This window comes from Gordionus sp. m RMFG-2023, chromosome 3 (genome assembly GCF_954871325.1).
Source record: "Gordionus sp. m RMFG-2023 chromosome 3, tfGorSpeb1-WG-v2, whole genome shotgun sequence".
Classification (NCBI taxonomy): domain Eukaryota; kingdom Metazoa; phylum Nematomorpha; class Gordioida; order Chordodea; family Parachordodidae; genus Gordionus; species Gordionus sp. m RMFG-2023.
Window position 1 is genome coordinate 44400406 of NC_088777.1, and position 18846 is coordinate 44419251.

At 28.2% G+C, this 18846-nt stretch overlaps 2 protein-coding genes across 2 annotated transcripts in view; one reads left to right on the plus strand and one right to left on the minus strand.

The window, feature by feature from the left end:
- LOC135926209 (rho GTPase-activating protein gacU-like) overlaps window positions 1–5525 on the plus strand; it is a 42606-nt gene extending 37081 nt beyond the window's left edge. Inside the window, exons 5-7 of the mRNA XM_065461979.1 lie at window positions 2779–2829; window positions 3193–3342; window positions 5150–5525. Of these exons, the coding sequence (XP_065318051.1) occupies window positions 2779–2829; window positions 3193–3342; window positions 5150–5328 (380 nt within the window). The 3' untranslated portion in view covers window positions 5329–5525. The remainder of the gene's footprint in view (window positions 1–2778; window positions 2830–3192; window positions 3343–5149) is intronic.
- A 1859-nt stretch (window positions 5526–7384) lies between these two features.
- On the minus strand, window positions 7385–18585 carry LOC135927018 (probable serine/threonine-protein kinase DDB_G0282963). Its single transcript, XM_065462953.1, has 9 exons — window positions 18417–18585; window positions 18236–18365; window positions 15570–15619; window positions 12222–13289; window positions 11479–12146; window positions 10227–10488; window positions 9354–10156; window positions 8080–8675; window positions 7385–7520 (listed from the first exon to the last, which is right to left on the minus strand). Exons 1-9 carry the CDS (start codon window positions 18583–18585, stop codon window positions 7385–7387), a joined length of 3882 nt encoding a protein of 1293 aa, XP_065319025.1.
- Window positions 18586–18846: the final 261 nt, after the last annotated feature.

An 18846-nucleotide genomic window follows, 5' to 3' on the forward strand; every position in this document is an offset into this window, starting at 1 on the left:
ATTCGAACACCATAAAAATATAATTAAAAAAATGTCAATACACCTATTTTTATCCTTCTTACGAATAAATATTCATTAAGAGTCAGTGGAATTTCCATAAAATTATTTTAAAATATAAATAAATTTATCCGCTTAAAATAATTTTGGGCATCAATGTAATTGTTTTTAATAATTGTGCGTCATGGCTAAGCAAGGATTTATATATATTCCTTTACATGAGAAAAATATCCTTCACAATCATGAATTGATATCTATAGATTTAAAGGGGAAAAATATTTTAATAAATATTTATATATATTTTTTATATGTACTTATTATTTTTTAATATATATTTATTTAAATTATTTGCTCATATTGAAGATAAAATTGCATTCAAATATTTTTATTTTTAATACTATTTGCCTAATTTTAACTTTTATCTAGATTGAAACAAATGCTCGATTGCTATTAAGTCTTGTTTAAAAATAAAATAAAATACACTTAAAACAAACCAAAACAGGGTGTCCTAATTCAAAAACTAGTATCAAAAATAAGTGGAACCAGGATACAGTTTAAATGTTTAAATTTTTATATAATTCTGGTTAAAATACAAAAAAAAAAAATCACGCGAGTGTAAATGACGTCATCCGATTTTTTAAGATAATTTCATTATTTTTTAAAAAAAATAAATAAAAATATAAATGAAGACCAATTTTTAAGACCAAGTGGACTGCTATTGAGTCATTATCTTAAATTTATATTAAATCTTAACCCAGATCTCTAACCCTGCTCACAGTGAGCGGTGAATGGGTAAGGTTAAGTTGATTTTTCTTTTTTATTGGTCCACTTACCTTAAAAAGTAAATATATAATAATAACACCGTATATCATATCTTTCGATTATTTTTTTTTGTCTTTATTATAGATTAAATATACATGATTTATTTTTTAAAACTAAACAAAAAAGAAAGAAGATGCGAAAAATTATCGATTTTTTAAAATATTTTTTAAATTGGTAATTTTTTTTTTCATTTTAGAAATAATGTATTTATTTATTATGTTTTATATAAAGTGATAAAACTTGTATTATTTTTTTTCTCATTTATTTTAATGAAGTTTAATGCACTTAATTATTTATAAAAATCTAAAAGTAATATATAAGTATATTAATCTAAAAAAATTGATATATATTTATTTTTTCTTCTCCTAAACTTTACTGCTATGTTGGACACAAAGTTGGTTTTTAAACCAATAATAAAGCAAATTATCATAAAATAAATTGGCATACATTAAATTTAATCGGCGGAATTTGTCATATAAATGAGAATATTGCTCGTAATTATCCAACTTTTACTTTATAAAAGTAAAAATTATATTTGGTTTAAAAAATAATTATATTTGGTTGCGAAAATAATAATTTATAAATTATAATAGAGGTAAGTTAATGAAAAATTTATTATTCTATTAGGATTAATTTTAATTGACATTAGATTTTTTTAACTTTTTAGTTCGATTTAGCCAATTTTAAATTAAATTTTTTGGTCCCCGTTCTAAATCGTTAAAAAAAATAAAATTGAAAATCTCGCCTATATTTCCTAGAAATTTTTTATTAAATGCTAGGGAAGTTAAACATTTAGTATTTAATAGAAATTTTTTTTTATATATAAATCGCTAAAAATAGAAGAAATGTCATCAATATTCCCAAAAAGTCCAATATATTTCCTCCATTTTTTACAAAAACTCAATTTAAATGGAAATGTTTACTTCCCCAGTATCCATTAATATTATTTTCAATATTACTTCAAATATTTTCTAGGAGATATAAGCGAGATTGCTAATATTTAGCTATTTAGAACCTATCCGAAGTTTGGTTCTTAGCCAAAATAATATTACGTAAGCCTCGAAATTTCGTTAATAGATGTCCAAACATTTTTACCATCTATGAGCGAAATCTCCAAGGTAGAGTATTGGCTAAAATATTAGGTGCCGTTTCTATCGAGTCGTTTAGCATTTTTCTCTCTTTATAGCGATTGCATTGATTAATTTCTATATATGTTATACCCATCAATATACCGGTTTTTCGGCCAAATCCCTAATTTTTTTTAGGCAAGTTAAACGACAGGGAAAAAATTACAGGGAATAAATATTTCATCACAGATCTTCTAATCTATTAGAGCTAAGCTTTATAAAGGGGAAAGGGGGGGGGTAGTTAAGCCAGGAAGGTCATTACCATACAGTTAAAAACCGGTTCCTAAGTTGCAGATATGTAAATCACGACATTTTATTACCCCTAAGAGCGGCAATCATGTTGTTGCTGCAAAGTGATTAGTAGCAAATATATTATTTGACTCTTCGCAGTAATATTTGAAGATTATAGTCATTTTTATATTCTGAATTAAGTGAGTATTCGTTATTTGAAGAAATTTTCCAGGAGGTCTTAGTTCCTCAATTTTCAATAAGTTATTACTAATCAGGATCTTTTCTTAGGGATGTTTCCACAAATATATCCCAAATAAACTTGGTCCGTATTATCTCAGACGCCATTTAATCGTTAATAGTATTTTTTTTAACGATTAAAACATGTCTGAGATACTTTATTAATTGTTTGAAAATTAAAAAAAAAATTACTGGGAAAATTCTCAGAAAACTGCTTTTAAAAAATGTTCCATCTGGAAATGGCCTAAAAAAGGTTTTTCAAACACAATAAAAAAAAATTTACGGGTTTTAAAAAACTTTTTTTTGGTTTATACTTAAGATTCCATTTAATAAAAATCATAACAATTATTTTTTTTTAAAAAAGGGAATCAATTTTCCAATCCAAAAAACGAGGATATAATATATAACTCCCAAGGTAAATTTATTCGATTATTAAGTTTATATTTTTACATACATACTTATTTTATATTTAGATAAGCTACTTTTAAAATATAAGCTTGGATAATTATTAAATATGTAAATTTACAGGCTGACGATGAAAATCGACCTAGTAATCGAGTTAAAAGTTGAGTTATATTTTCACCCAACAGCACCCAAATTATGGAGGCTGCGTTAGTTTTCGGTTAGCTAAGAATTAGATCCAGCCGTTACTTTAAGCCGGCTGAAAATTGAGCAATTATTCAACTACATTTTTAATTATGGAATAGGAGGGCAAATAATTTTTTTTCAAAAATACCCTTAGAATTAAGTTAAGGTTTTTGAATTTTTTTAAATTTAGAACATAGATCGAGAACACAGGAGTTTCAACAATTATCTAGTAAAACTTGTGATAATATCCATAATATGCCATTGCTATTTAGTCAAACTTCCGAAGATGAAATGTTAACAAAAAGTATTCATACTCAATATCCTCTTATGATTGATCAAGGTTAAAAAAAAAAATTATATTATAATAATTTCAATTTATTATCGTTCTATAAAACCCCATTGAACCCGAACATAACAATAGATAAAAAAGGTTTTTCAAATTGGAATACAATATGTTTTATTGGAATCCATGGGAACGGAATCTCTCAATTTTAAAATCATTTACTGGGGACCATATTTATTAAAAAATACTTGACTGGTAATGCATTTCAGCATATGTTGAAGCGAAGATTTATTAAATTTTAGAAAGTAGGTAGCCTAAACATGCTGGAATATATTTCGAGTCAAATTTAATTTTTTCAAATTTAAAAATCTCCCTCAGTAAATGATTTGAAATTGAGAGTTTCAAATCCCCATGGATTCATCCTAATAGGACAATACAACATTATATAATTATAATAAACGAAACACAAATCCAACATTTAAGCTATCCATTAGAGAAAATCGTGGTTAGGTCCCTCCCCTTGAACGATTTTAAAAGACCAATGTGAACTAAAGCCTGAAAAAACCAGACCGACTGGACCAGATCCATTTTTTTAGAAAAATAATAAATCCCTTAAAGAACATCGGTTTCGGTTTAGATAAAAATAACTGTTCATGGTTCGATTAGTAAAAAATAATCATATATTTCTGTTCGAACCTTTAAGAACCGGGTTAAACCTATGCGCATACAAGCATATTAGAATTATGTAAAAAAAATTTTATCAACTATTCTCTAATTTTTATTATTATTTTAAGATCCCCTTCGGTCAATTTATATCTATAACCTAGCATTCACAGTTAACGCGAATTCACGACGAAATGCATAAAAATGTTGAAAAATACAGCATATTTTGTACACTTTTCCGCTAATTCCTTCTAACTGTGAATTACAGAGTAACCCCTCATACACATTTAGCGCATGCGAATTACGGGGAATACAAAAAATACAGCGTTCGTATAGCGCTAACTATGAAAGAGGGGTAATAAGAAGGAGGAATAATTTATTAGGGTTGAGATCACTTCTATATGTTAACTCGGATAGATGGCACCGTCAAATAGCAATATAAGAAAATATTTAAACAAAATTAACTGATACTTATCAATCCAACTGATTATTATACATTCTTTAAAAGAGTTATCAAAGGATTCAAACTGGTTCACATTTTAAGAGGTTTGGTACAGGGGACAATTTTTTAACGGTTCAGTTTGGGTAAATAATAACGGATCATACCGGTTTCTTGGTTCGATTTGAATGCCTGAAATAAATCATTAAAATTAATATTTGAATATACTATAAAACTTGAAAGTATAATTAAGGTAAAAAAATATAAATATTCATAATTACGAAAACATAATATTATTTAAATATAATGGTATAAATGTAGCATTATAAATAAAGTCCAAAATAAGCTAAAAAATCTTTAAAATAAAAAAATAAAAGATTTTTTTATGCATAAAAATCACAAAAGTTTATAAAAGATGATTTTTTAGATAATATCATAAAATCCTGCTTGAGCATTCTCATAAAAAATCTTCAAAGATCCTAAATTTTTGAGGATTTATTATTTTGCAAAGCATTTCAAAATCTGATTCAAAGTTTAATTAAAAAAAAATACTTAATATAATGGTTTAGATGTCCCAGATCAAACCTAACCTTGGACCCGAATCGAGGTTCTAATTCTAAAGACCTAGCCTACGGTTTAGTCCAACATAACCTTAATAATGGAATGTTATGGACAGAATAGTTTTTGATTTATTTTAACTCTGTTTTTGTGTAAATTATCTATAAAACCCCTTCTCGTTATTTATTTACATTTACGTATCAGATAAACCAGCATTCAATCCATACTACACGCATATCAACTCGCAACTCGATGGATCTACAACTCAAAGAAATTTCGAAGAGAAATTTGGCACAAATTTTTACCCAATGAACCATGGACTGTCCATGTCGAACGATGCCCTCAATACATATACCACAAATTTGAATAATAATTTGATCTAAAAATCGCGTTATATAATATTTATTTTTATAAATGAATGTTCGGTCATTTTGTTTTATATGGATGGATGCACAATACTAAATCAAAAAAAATGCAAAAATGTCGCGTATAGAAAAAAAAATCTCAAAAAAATCCTTTGATTAAATTAAAACCGTCGATTTATTATTTATAAATAATTTATCTTATTTATATAATATTGAGTAATTTATTTTTATGTAAATAAACAAACTAGTCTTGGCTTATAAAAATAATAGGAAGAAGAAAAAACTTTATTCAAATCCATTCTCTATGTCATTTTTAAAGTTTATTGATATGGTGGTTGAAGGTGGGGTATTTAAAGGTCTATAAAAGTTATTTTCATTTATATAAGTTCAATCGAAAGAATTGATTTCTAATTTATTTGAAAGAAAGAATGTCGGGTAATTTAATTATCGCTGTTATTGAATGAGCCAGAGGATCGTGAGGTAAAAAATCTTAGAAGCTAAAAAGTGTAATGTTCCATGTCTCCAAGATTACAATCAGGGTTGTGCATGACAGGTCAAATTCATATATATATTTTTTAAAGTCAATATTAACTTTATTTTGAACATAATAATAAAATGAATCTATAATATTAATTATTTAAATTCATAGTCATTCAATAGTTTAGCTCTTTGTAGCAGTCTTGTACTGATTCATATTTAATATTATCATTTTCTTAATCAATTTTCCTGTCGTGTTCTTTCGATTTATATTTTCATGTATAACCCAAATCGACCTATTTCTTTCTAAAGAAGAAGTAAAAGTAGGAATTGTTTCTCTTAATGGGCATGTTGGGCAAAGCTTAATATATTAATTTGAGGTCGGAATTGATTTTTTCTTATGGATATTACTGTTTTCCACTTAATTTGCCATAAACATGCTGTTCTTGCTTCTGAAATAAATTATATCACTTAAAATATTTAATCACCACCTTGTAAAATGGCTAATTCTTGAATTATATCATTTATTTCATTGAATTTACTACTAGTGAGATGCCCCTCTTGATATAGGGAACCAAAAAATAAACAACATTGTGAACACATGTATTTATATTGTTTTTAATTTTTAAACATATTTTTAATTTTTTTTAAAGTTATTTGACAAGGTCAAATACTCCTCCGCTCAATTGACTGAATTTAACCGGTTAATTGACCGACTTGCCAACCTAGATTAGAATATAACATTTTAATAAAGAAAGAAACTTTGATTTAAAGCTCCTCAAGGGAAAAAATCTATTCCGATTTATACAATCAAATATTACATAATACACAAAATTTGTATAACATGCTGCTCTTTCCTTTCTTTTCTCAAAATATTTCCCACATTTTCAGCATTTGCATTCTCATCGCATGTCCATTTACTATTCGTGTCCCTATTGGGAATATTTTCAAGCTTTCCTAATATTACATTATATTTTAGTTATTTGGCATTTGAAGAGACTCGTTAAAGGAATGGATAGAAATTTCGCAAATTAATATTTCAAGACAACCCAAATCTCAATTATTTTATGGAACATATATTTCATTTTTCATGAAGTTAGATTCGTCAACCGATTAGCTTATTTAAAGTGACTTCTTTTTATAACTCCGAAGGAATAAGACTAAAAGTCATAACAGAGTTCTAGCCATTAAGAGATTGAGGTATATACATATTAAGAACATATAATTTTTTTTTCTGCACCCCTTCCTTTATTTCTGAAAGTTTCACGTTTTAGTTCTCGAATATTGCATTTTTTTATAAATTTAAGCGATATTTATGGGATCAAAAATCTCAGTTACATTTGCCAAGATTCAATAAAAGATTTCAAATTTGTTTCTTTTAATGATGGTTTTAATTCTCATATATAAAGACCTATGTAAAAACGTTTTCCAATGTATGCATAAAATAATTTCTTATGAATTAGGCATTAAATGCAAAAAAATATTCTGGTACACAATTATTATTTTTTTTAAAAATATCAAGAATTATTCACATTTATTATAAAAGTCTCTGAATTATAATAAATTTACCATTACAAAATATTATATATTAAAGAATTTAAGAACAAGTTTTGTATTCATTTAGTAACTTAATGTTGATAATATTTTGCATTGATTGTGGGTTTTTTTGATAGTGTTTCTTCATACTGATATCATACGTTTTGTTTTGGGGATGGTTGTGGGAATGAGAAATCCTAAGATATTGTATTAATAATATATATTTTTAAAAACAATACAGAGAACATTATAAATCCTGCAAAACAGTTTTATAAGTTCGAAGGAATGTTTTTTGAGTTGATATTAAGCAATTAGTGCTAAATACTGATAGGTCTAAAAATTTACCTTGACTAAAAAAACATAAGTCATACAAACTTAGGTATAGTGTAGGTTATAGGTTTTTATATTTCACCAAAAAAATATGCCCGAATTTTTATGCCCACCATTAAAAAATCTGACCAAGGTTCTCTAGCATGGGAAAAATACAATGTGATTGTGCTTCGAAATCTCAGAGGGAATGAAATACCTTCTTATTCAGAATATATTTTATAATTTAGTAACTGAGGGGGGGGTGAGCTCAGCGTCATTTGCTTGGGAGGGGAGAGGGGGTGTCTAGAGGGCTCTGTTTTTAAATTGACTATTTCAAACTAAGTATTTTTTTTAAATGATGCTTGGTGTAAAAATTAGTACCCAAAATATATCAATGTTTAACTTGATACTGTTAATTTTTTTTTTATATAAAAAAAGGAAAATTACATTGGGAAATGTTGATCATCGCTGATATAACCCTGAGAGAAAGATATTGAGTTTGAAACGACGGGTAGCGTAAACTTGGACACGTTTAGGATTCGGTAATCTTTACCACAATTTTTACCATTTTCGTTCAGTTCTCTTTTAGTCGGAGTGGTAAGGGATTGATTCAGGGTGGTACGGGTTTTGCTAATTTTATAATTTATTAGCCGTTTACCGGATCCGGGAGAGTTAATTTCAGAAGAAATTTTGGTGTGGCGCAAAAGGGTAGGATTTTCTGATTTAAGACTCCTTTTGCCTTCAACTTTTTGATCCTTTGCGAGTTTCTCGGTAGTATTGCATATATTCGACTTGGGAACTGTTACCGGTACCGTGGCATCTTTATGTGAATCCAGATTTTTCTTCAATTTTCTGGCGCGCCTGCGAAGACTGAGCTGTAAGGCCCGCCTGACTTTTGGAATATCGAGAGAAGTATTGGATCCATTCAAGGATTCGGATCGTGATCTGCTACGTTGCTTACGTTTTTCGGAGAGAAACGATACGTGCTGCTGACGACACCAGGAGTTGATTATGAAATCGGGTCGAAAGGTTTTGAGGGCTTGCTAAGAAAAAAAAAATTGATTTGTTGATGATATTAATATAAATAATATAGTATTTTAATTTTTTAATCCAGGCTTGGACTTATTTTTTTAAAAAAATACCCATGCCAGGCCTAAAATTTTTTTAAAAAAAAAACCCGTGTCGGGCTAAATATTTTAATACCAAATATTTTAAATCGCCATTATTAACTATAAAAATTAAAAATAAATATAATATGTTTTTAAAAAATCCGGGTGGGCCTAAAATTTTTCTTAGGCCTAATTATTTTAAAAAAAATCAAATTTTTTTAAAAATAATGTTGGATTAACAAAGTTTTAAATTTGGAAATTTATGAATAAAAATTTTATACAGTTATATTTATTTGATATCTTTATTCATGTCATATTAAGAGAGTAATACCATCATATTTATATTTTAATATTTTTTTAAAAAAAGGTAAATTTATAAAACATTTTACAAATATAAAAAGATTAAATTTGCAATTTGAAAGCATAAAACTAATAAAATACAAAAATGATTTTAATTGTAAAAGTACGAAAATAATTATGGATAATGTATAAAGAAAGTTGGAGATGAGAAATACTGTTAGTGTAAATTTTTATTTTAGAAATATTTTAACTCGTAAATGCCCTTCTCATATATTTAATCTATCCTAAGGTAAATCGATAAAACTTATTTACTTTCAAAGATAATCCTTCAAATTGTGAGGTGAATTTTGCTATGCTACTATCATCGAATTCTAATTTATCATTCAAAGTTTCGTCTACAATATTACTCTGATCGTTATTTGTCAAATCAAGATTTTGTTTTAAATCAGGTACTGTGGGAAAGGGAGAAATTGTACTAAGTTTACCGTTCGCGGTTTTGAAAATTCCAGTAGTTATTGGAACATTTGTATTGGTATCAATATTTTGCAAAGGTTTAGAGGGTTCGTTAGAGGTAAAGGCGCAAGGATGGACATTCAAACTTGCGTCCTTGACATTAAAGCTATCCGAAATGTTATTTTTCAATGGATCAGCGATCGTCGCATCGATTTGATTTGCGTCCCGGTCAATATCGCACGATTTATAAATATCCCCCGCAACGTAGCTAATATTCGAATTCTTTAGCGTAGTATCTTTGCCGAAGAATGTTCCGTTTTTGGTAATGTCAAAGGTGTTAGACAGATCGGCCAAGTAATTCGTACTTGCCGGAGAGTCAACTATATATTTAGTGTCGTCCACGTAATAGTCGGTCGACGTGATGTCGCTTATATTGAAATGGGAATCGTTTTTGGCTGCGTTGCTCGCGAGGAGAGTCTGAAATGAATCCTTGTTAAGGGAAGCATTGGAATAAGGAAACGTGTGTAAGGCTTGGTTGTTAGCTAAAGTTAGGATACTGCTGTTGTCATTGAACTGGTACTCTTTAAATTTGGAACGAACTTTTTTAGGAGTAGAATGTTTGTTACGTGCCGGGTTTGATGACAAGGATTCAATTTGATTACCTGTCAATTAAAAATGATAATATTGTTTATATTTATTTTTAAATTTCATTTTATAATAAATCGTATTTACTTGTCATCTTTTTAAAAATAAGTTTTTCCACCATTTTTAGCACGCGATCTATTATCAAGGAGGTTAAGGGCTTTAAATCCGTTTCAAAATTTAAATTTGCGAAACTGGAAAAACTATCGCTCGAAGCCTTATATCGATTTCGGGTATGAGGCCGTGGGACCAATTGTAAACGATCTTCACTGGATTCGTCATTCTGCCTTTTTTTGTCATCGAAGGATTTTAATTCTTTCTTGATCATTTCTGCTATCAATTGCCTCAATTCCTAAAATATTAATAATTAATTGATTTGCAAATTTTTAAAAAAATAAAAATGGCAGAAAAATTATTCACGCGCATTAATATAATTGGATAATTGCTCTATTCTTATCCGTTTTTAGCGCGCTTAAATCTTAGTTTTTAGCTAAAAACTATTGCCTTCGCCTAGGGTTTTTTTTATTTGAGATATAACTCAACTTTGTAGAAAGTGGAAATAAATTACCATGCGTCTCTATTAGCAGAATTTCCTTGGCACGCGCCTGTATATTTAGCCATTTTTCCTGCTATTACCGCGCTGTATAAAGTAAAACTTGTCTAATTTGGGCTCTTGATAATTAGGGCACCTCCCTAATTAGACCAATATTTTGAGTTCCAATCAAATTCCTATTAATTTATTGACTACTATACATTTAAAAATGCCTTGATAAATTGGGCAAATATCTTGATCCCAACTTTGCTCAAATTAGGAAGGTTTTATTGGAGAGTAAAACTTTTCTATTTGGGGTTCTTATTAGGACAACGTCTTAATTTTACCAAAATTTTGAGTCCCAATCAAATTTCTATTATCTACTATTAAAAGGTAAAAAGTCTTGATAAATTGGGCAAAAATCCTGGTTTACAGTGCCTAAATTAGGCAGGTTTTACTGTATTTCCTAAATTATTTGATTATTTTGTGGCACCTATACTATATGTAATTAAAGATAAATGGACATATAATAAACATAAAGTCCTCAGTAGTTTGCGAATATATACTTTAATAATACAATTAAATAATTCTTTCTTTATTTCTTTTATAGAGTATTTAGTTTATAAAGAAAGCAATATTTGATCATTACTATCATAGCTTATAAAATATTATTTTTAAGAAGAAAAATCTTAACGACGACACATACCTTCATATTATTATATAATACTCTATAAATAATTATATAATTTGATAAATTATTCTTTTTTTTAAAAAAAAATGCAAGCATTTTCAAAATTAAGTAAAATTTACAGAGTTAGAGTGAGAGGAACGATTAGATAGACTGTCGTTAAATGATGCGTAATAATTTGAATCGGTTCGCCGTACCCCGGGTTGAAGCGCCGCATTATCGCTATTTTTGAATTGGTTATCAACGAGACGCTTCGGTTGCTTTTCGGGTAAATCTTTTTTACCAGATGAACCCGATTCTAAGGGACCACCCTTTAAACCTGTCGCGGAGCTTCTATTGTTATTCACGATCGGATTTTTTAAGCCCAGCATTTCTTTCATGAGATCCTTAACGAGGTCTACTAAATTTTTGTTGGAATCGGTCAGCACGTCCTTCATTAGAGAGTAAGATGTGGCGGTATCGGGTCGGTTTCCATTCGCAATAGAGTTTGGGCGAATCGAATTTCTATTTTCGTCACGTTCGATGAGATCGTTTTTATTATAGCTAATATCTGGTGATGTTGGAATGACAAAGGTATCCGTCGTGGCATCCTTCATGTCAGAAATTTGATGGTAAGTTATAGGACTTCTAATCGAACTCGTGATACCAAGATTAGCATTCTTGGATCGGGATTTGGTTCGAGGGCTCCTGTTTGAGACATCATATGTTAAACTTTTACGACTACTTTCTTCAATATTCGATATATTATCATCATAAAGCTGATCTTTCGGAACTAGATTGTTGGAGAAATCTATTTGTTACATTATAATATTAAGAATTAAATAATATTCAAAAAAATTTTTTTTGTCCTTAAAAAGTTGCCTACCCTCCATTTGATCCATAGAATTGACATTAAAAACATTGGCCTTAAAATCGAACATTATCGGGCTCTCCGATTTTGTGGTATTTAGAACGCGATTTTTTGTGTTTCCAGAAATGTTGCCAGGCTTTACATCTTTGGTTGTCTGAACTCCGGATGAATTGTAGTATTTGATAGAATTATTCTTCATGCTTAATTTACTCCTTATCAAATCCGACGTATTTGACATTCGGCTCCTATTTAAAATCGGAAGCGATATTTCTTGGAGCAAATCCGATTTACGAGGCGTGTTACTAGGGAGGCGTGAATTTTGTGAAAGGTCTATAAAATCGCCTCTGCCAAAAAATTTGGAGACGTTTTCTGGGTCTTCGAAGGATTTGTTTTTGCTAGCAACTTGAGATAGCCAAAAATGTGAGGATTGTTCATCTTTATTAACACGTATATTATCGCGATTTTTTGAACCGTTAGAGACTCGAGATGACAACGACGAATAATCGTGATACACAGATTCAGAGGATGAACCAGCAGCTCCCTCGGAAGATGATTGCGATAATCTGCCCAAATCATATTGCGTTTGGCAAGATTCTAAATCCTTTGTCCAAGCTTTGCTACCTTTATCGGTCAAATTTAACTTGGTAACTGAATCGCGAAATGCTGAATTATTTGAGAGACTGTGGGCGTTTTTATAACGATCAATAATTTTTGGGGTGGTTAAATTTAGAACGCTATCGATACGAGCGACACTTTGGGGGTGTAACGGTAAAGAGGTCGTCAATTGTGATTTCATTTTTATAGACTTTGTAAGTACTATATCAACCTCCCTTTTATTTAGGTGGGATGTCAGGGTAGAGGAATCGATATTCGCCCGCGAATCAATCCACTGGGTCATGTCATTATTGTAATTTAACATTTTGGATAGGGTGGCTATTTCGTTCTTATCGTTGGCATCGTCTTGAACGTTGCTTACGTCTTGAGATGTTGATGCTAAAGTCTCACGAGTTATTTGCGGGCTCTCGTTTCCGTGCAAGGTAAAATGCGCATAATTATCGACAATGTTGTGGATTACATCCAAACCTAAAAAGTAAATAATTGTTTTTTTACCTCTAAATTTTACTACACCTTAAAGATTCCTTAATGTTAAAAATCTACCAAAAAAAAATTTATATTTGGCCAAATTAGTTATTCTAAAATATGATTTTTTAATACGCATATGCATGGGCGATAGTCCTGCCAATCGTCTAGAAGGGGCTCAAAAAAAACAAAATTTCAAAAAATGCTTTTATTGAAAAAAAATTTCTTTCAAAGCAATTTAGTGATTTTTAATTTAACTTTTTAAAAATATGCCTTTTAATTTATAACTTTCTTCAATTAAAAATTTGGACGGGCCGAGATCGAGCCTAGATAAAAAAAAAAATTGGGGCGGGCTTAAAAATTAATAAAATTTTTTAGTCGGGTTCAAAAATAAACATAATTTCGGACAGGGTTTTAACGGGTCGGGTGCAGACCTAAGATTGGCAGGGCTTTAACACATGCTAATATACACCTGATTGGGAATGCCTTTAATATCAAAAACTATAAACACGACGTTAGAACTTTAAAAAACATCTTATCATTCGTGGATAAATTTCCTTAAAAATATATCATTTATTTATATTCGTCATCCTCTCAGGTACAATATATAATTTTTTAAAAAGTCAATTTGTTTATTATCATTATTATTTAAAATCAATAATTTTAAATGATAAATTATTGATTCTTATTTCCTTATTGTCAATGAAAAGCTAAAATCTATATTTTATTCATTATTCGTATAAAGTATACGATAACGCAAAAATTATTTTATATATTATAAAAGCCTATTATAATACCTGTATAAAAATGATCATCATTACAGACCATTTCGGTAAATAGTTCTATACCAAAATGATTTTTAATAAAATTGGTAAAAATAAAAGGAACTTATAGGCCAATGCCTGATGTAGGCTAGTGGGTAGTATATTTTAGATATAGGCGAAGGCCTGATTTTTCTTTAAAAGTATATAAACAATATTGGAAACCAAAAATAATTGGTATTCATATTGAAAAGAAAGTTCCCATAATATATTACATTAGTAGAGCACGGTAGTGATGCAAAATTGCTCCATTTAAGCCGGTTTTGAAAAACGACTAATTCTGTATTATATCCAGAAAACTATTACGCAAGCCTGAAGATTTTGCTCATAAATGGCACAAAGTTTTGGACATCTATTAGAAAAATCTCGAAGCTTATGAATTATTTCTGGTAAAAATATTGAGTTAGCCGTTTTTAAAAATCGACTTAAATTGAGCGATTTTGCTTCACTAGAGCCCTGTGTCGAACTTATTTGTTTGTCCGGAAGGCGAGTTATTATTTATAAAAAAAATATTTCGAAATTTTTGTCGATTCGAGTCTGCTCGAGATTTGGCGAATATAAGATCAAACCTTTCTGCCGTCTATAAGCAAAATCTCCAGGCTCAGAAAAGAAAATATCATTTTGGCTAAAATCTTAATAGTCGTTTTTTTTAGAAATCGACTCAAAAAATCTTAAAAGGGTCGTTTTTTTAGAAATCCACTCTAATTTTTGCTTTTTAAACCCTAGCTTTAGGTATTGTTGTTAAACGGCTTGTTTTGAGCCGATTTTTCAAAATGGCTAACTCAATATTTTAGGCAGAAAAATATTGTTTATGAGATTTCGCTAATACATGTCTAAACCTTTGTACCTTCTATGAACAAAATCTTCAGGCTAGCGTAATATTTTTCTGAGTAAAATATTGAATTAGCAATTTTTAAAAATTGGCTCAAAACGAGATGTTCACTAGCTTTAGGCTCGGTCTAAATTAAAAAAAATTTTTTTTAAAAAAAGGTCTGATTCGGTCATGTTTTAAAGAATGTTTCACCGAGTTCAACAGTCCAAACTCGGACGGATATCTCCGCAGGTGGATTATAGCATCTTTATGACATTACAACTTTGTAAAATTATCAAAATTGAGCGGAACTAGAAACCTCTTTTAAAAAAAAAATTTCAGAAATCCGAACAGGAATATTGTTCAAAATGTTTGTGGGCTATTTCAATTGAGAAGGTTAAACACTATTTTTTGGCAAATTTTCTTCATTGTTTGGGAAATAGAACCACAACCGGAAACTATAACCGGAAATTTATTTTATATTATATATACATTCAGAATGGAAACCTTTTTTCAAATTTAATTCCCACTTCTGTTTATATATAAATTTTTTTAACTAGAGCAATTAAATAGTGAAATTTCTTCGATATATATTATTTCAAAAGGTGTTGCGTGTTTATTGATTTTTTGGGGGTAATTCTTCTTAATTACCTTTAATAGTATCGAAAGGTGGTTTTTCCAGATTTTTGGATTCTTGAAACCTAATTTTTTTTAAAAAAATAAATGATTATTTATTTATAATATTGTATTTTGCAAATGTGAGGTGAAATCTAGAGATCAGGCTAAAAAAAATTGTTACTAATATTAAATTAAAAATATTTTGATTTTTTCTTGCTTTGTTAGGATTATATATATTTTTTGGTTAATTTTTTGAATATTCAAAAAATATTTGATTTTACGGCTTATCCAAAACATCAAAAAATTAAATTCGCAAACTATATCGAAAAAAACATGAAATAGGCCTTTTAAGGGCTGTGTACCAAAATCAAAAATTAAATGAGCAAACGCTCTAAGCTTTATCGAAATAAGTGCTATTTTAAATTTAAAATTAAAACAGTGGCCAAAATTATATTTTTGAATATATGAAATTTTCGTAATTTTTAGAAATTCTAAAAGTTACAAAAGTTTAGCATCACTTACTTTAAAGCTTTGAAAGTTATTAGTAATTTATATTACAAATTTTTTTTAGTTTCAGGTGAATATGATTTCATGGAGCATGTAATAAGTATATCGATACGAATGGTTTAAAAACAAAATAAAGTTCAGATACTAGTGCAATCAAGGTCAAATGGGGAAACATGATTTCAACTATGATCAAGTTAAGAATTTTTTTTTATCAATTATAGCAAAAATTTAATAAGTATTATCCAAGTGCTAAGCAAAAATTAGAGATGAATAAAAAAGGTTCTAAGGCTCTTATGATAAGTAACAAGTTTTCTAAAATTTAAAAATATTATTGGTTAAAAGAAAATGTGGAATATAGAGGCAAGTTTCCATCTCAAATAACCAAAAGTAGACAAATATGTGCAGAGGCAGGTTTCCGCCTGGACCCCAAAATAGACAAATATGTAGATGAAAGTTTCTTAACCAATAATATTCTTCAACAAATTTAAGATGGTTGTTGCTTATCGAAGAAGCATTAAAACCTTTTTTCAAATAAAGCTTCTTGATATATTTGTAATCTGATTTTAGCTTTGTACTTGTGAAATATTTATTAATTTCTTAATTTGATTAAACATTTTTCCAATCTCGACCCATTTGATGGCACTCGTATTTCTGAACTTCATATGGTTTTTCCCAGGGATGTGAACCCGAACTCCGATCCTCATGTTTTTGTTAAACCAGAACCCAAGCCCAAACCCTTTTTAAAAGTTGAGGGGTATCAGGAAAAAAAATATTTAAAGTAATTTCTTAAAATCATAAATTATATTTTTAAAAAATTCATAAAAAGTAAAAATTTTCTTCGCTCTTTTCAATATCTTCAGTTTTTTTTAAATATCCATTTTGTAAGTAAAATTTTGAATAATTTAATATGCTAAATAGGAATATGTTGCATATCTTGTTTATTTTTTTTTTAATTATCAATTTTTAATAGTAAAAAATTAGGACAAAAACATAAAATCAAGAAAGGAAAATAAATTCAATATTTCTAGATATTCAACTTTTAAAATTAATTTAATTAAAATATAAGCAATAATGTAAATTATCAAAGTATGTCGAAGTTTTGGCATGTTTTTATTTGATTGATGTACTTTTTGGATTATTAGTATATAAAAAGTTATCAGGATAAATGATTTTTTAAATTTTTTGCTAGTAAATTATGTGGAGTAGAATAAAAAAAAAATTGAGTCAATATTATCTTATGCTCTCCCTGAACCCAAACCCTGTTTTTTGGTGGAAGGGTTTACACCCTTGGTTTTTAGATCATAACTATAGGTATAATCTTTACATGCTCCAAGCTCCAGCGCAAAAAATATTTTTTAAATGTAATAGGCCAAAAACAAATTACTCGTTATTATTCAATTCGAAAATTCTAATAATGAAAAGAATGCTGTCTTGAATTTGTTTTTTTTAGTGTTGCTAAAACCTCTAGAAAGTCAAAATAAAGGTAACACTTTTCTATAACCATTTTGATATATAATATAAGATATCATCTCTAGCAATACATTGTAATTATATTCTTAGCTTTACAACATAAATAAAAAAATTTGAAATTAAAATTGGCATTTTGATCTTTCTCTTTATATTAGCCCATATATTAAAAAAATGGCTTATGTCAGATTTTTTGGCTCAAATTAGTATATAAGATACAAAACTATTTTAATTATGAATTAATTTTTTTTTATATAATGGCTAATATCCAGATGGTATAAGTTAAAAAATATTCTTTAAACATAATTTAATTGTGTAAACTAAATTTAGCTCAAAATCAAAACTTTAAAATATAAATGTTTTATAAATTTAAAAAAAATTGTTATTAAATTTCCCCTTGAAAAAGGCTTATCAAATGTTCAATAAAGTGTTAAAAGTTTTTGCATTAAATTTTTCATGTTTAAAATACAGGATAAAGAAATATAAAGTTGGTATACTATTTTATTTAAATTTGAACATTAGATATCCCATGTTTATATTTTTAAGGTAAATTATGAAATGATATATTCTCATTGATAAGATATATTTATTACTGGTGGCTAGTACTTAATTAAACTTTGTATATAAATATAATTTAATAAAATATTTTTTTAAACAGTAATAATTGACTGCTCTGCTTTAAATTTATGATATAATGATAATTTAATATAATAAAAATTTGTAACTGTATCAATTTGGAGCTATTTGATATTGGCGATAAGTCTTTAATGCATAAATTTGAAGACGTGTTGATTTGGGGCTTACATATAATTTCTGAAACATGAAATGATTTAGTTGAATCGTGACTTTGAAAATCTATTTTAATAAAAATTAATTAAGTATGAATCTCGTAAAAATTAATTTTACTATTTATAGATATATGTGTATTGTTGTTATTATTTATAGAAATCTCTAAATGTGGATATTTAATGATTAGGTTATTGGAATATCCATCATCATTATTTTCTGTTCTAATCTGAATGATGGTATCTTTAATATTTTTAACAGAATTTTCAGGATCAGAGTGTTCAATCATTTGTTTAGCATAAAAATTAAGAATTAAATGATTTTATATAAAAAATAAAAATAAATTAGTGATAATCCATCCTAGAAAACAACAAAATTTTTGAATTTGAAAATTATGAATGAATGGAAAAAATATGGTTAATTAAAAATAATATTTGGTCCTGGTGTAGTTAAACAACTCGATTTGAGCCGATTTTAAAATACAGCCAGCTTATTATTTTGTTCAAAAAAATATCACGCAAGACTGAGGATTACAGATGGCACAAAGGTT

What these genes read in the sequence shown, in the direction of transcription:
- LOC135927018 (XM_065462953.1), bottom strand. Translation starts at nt 18,585, where the DNA reads ATGATTGAACACTCTGATCCTGAAAATTCTGTTAAAAATATTAAAGAT. An exon ending in AATAGCTCCAAATTGATACA is followed by an intron (nt 15,620 to 18,235) that starts GTTACAAATTTT and finishes AAAAAAAATTAG; the next exon opens with GTTTCAAGAATCCAAAAATC. An exon ending in TTGAAGGATTATCTTTGAAA is followed by an intron (nt 8,676 to 9,353) that starts GTAAATAAGTTT and finishes TTTTTTTCTTAG; the next exon opens with CAAGCCCTCAAAACCTTTCG.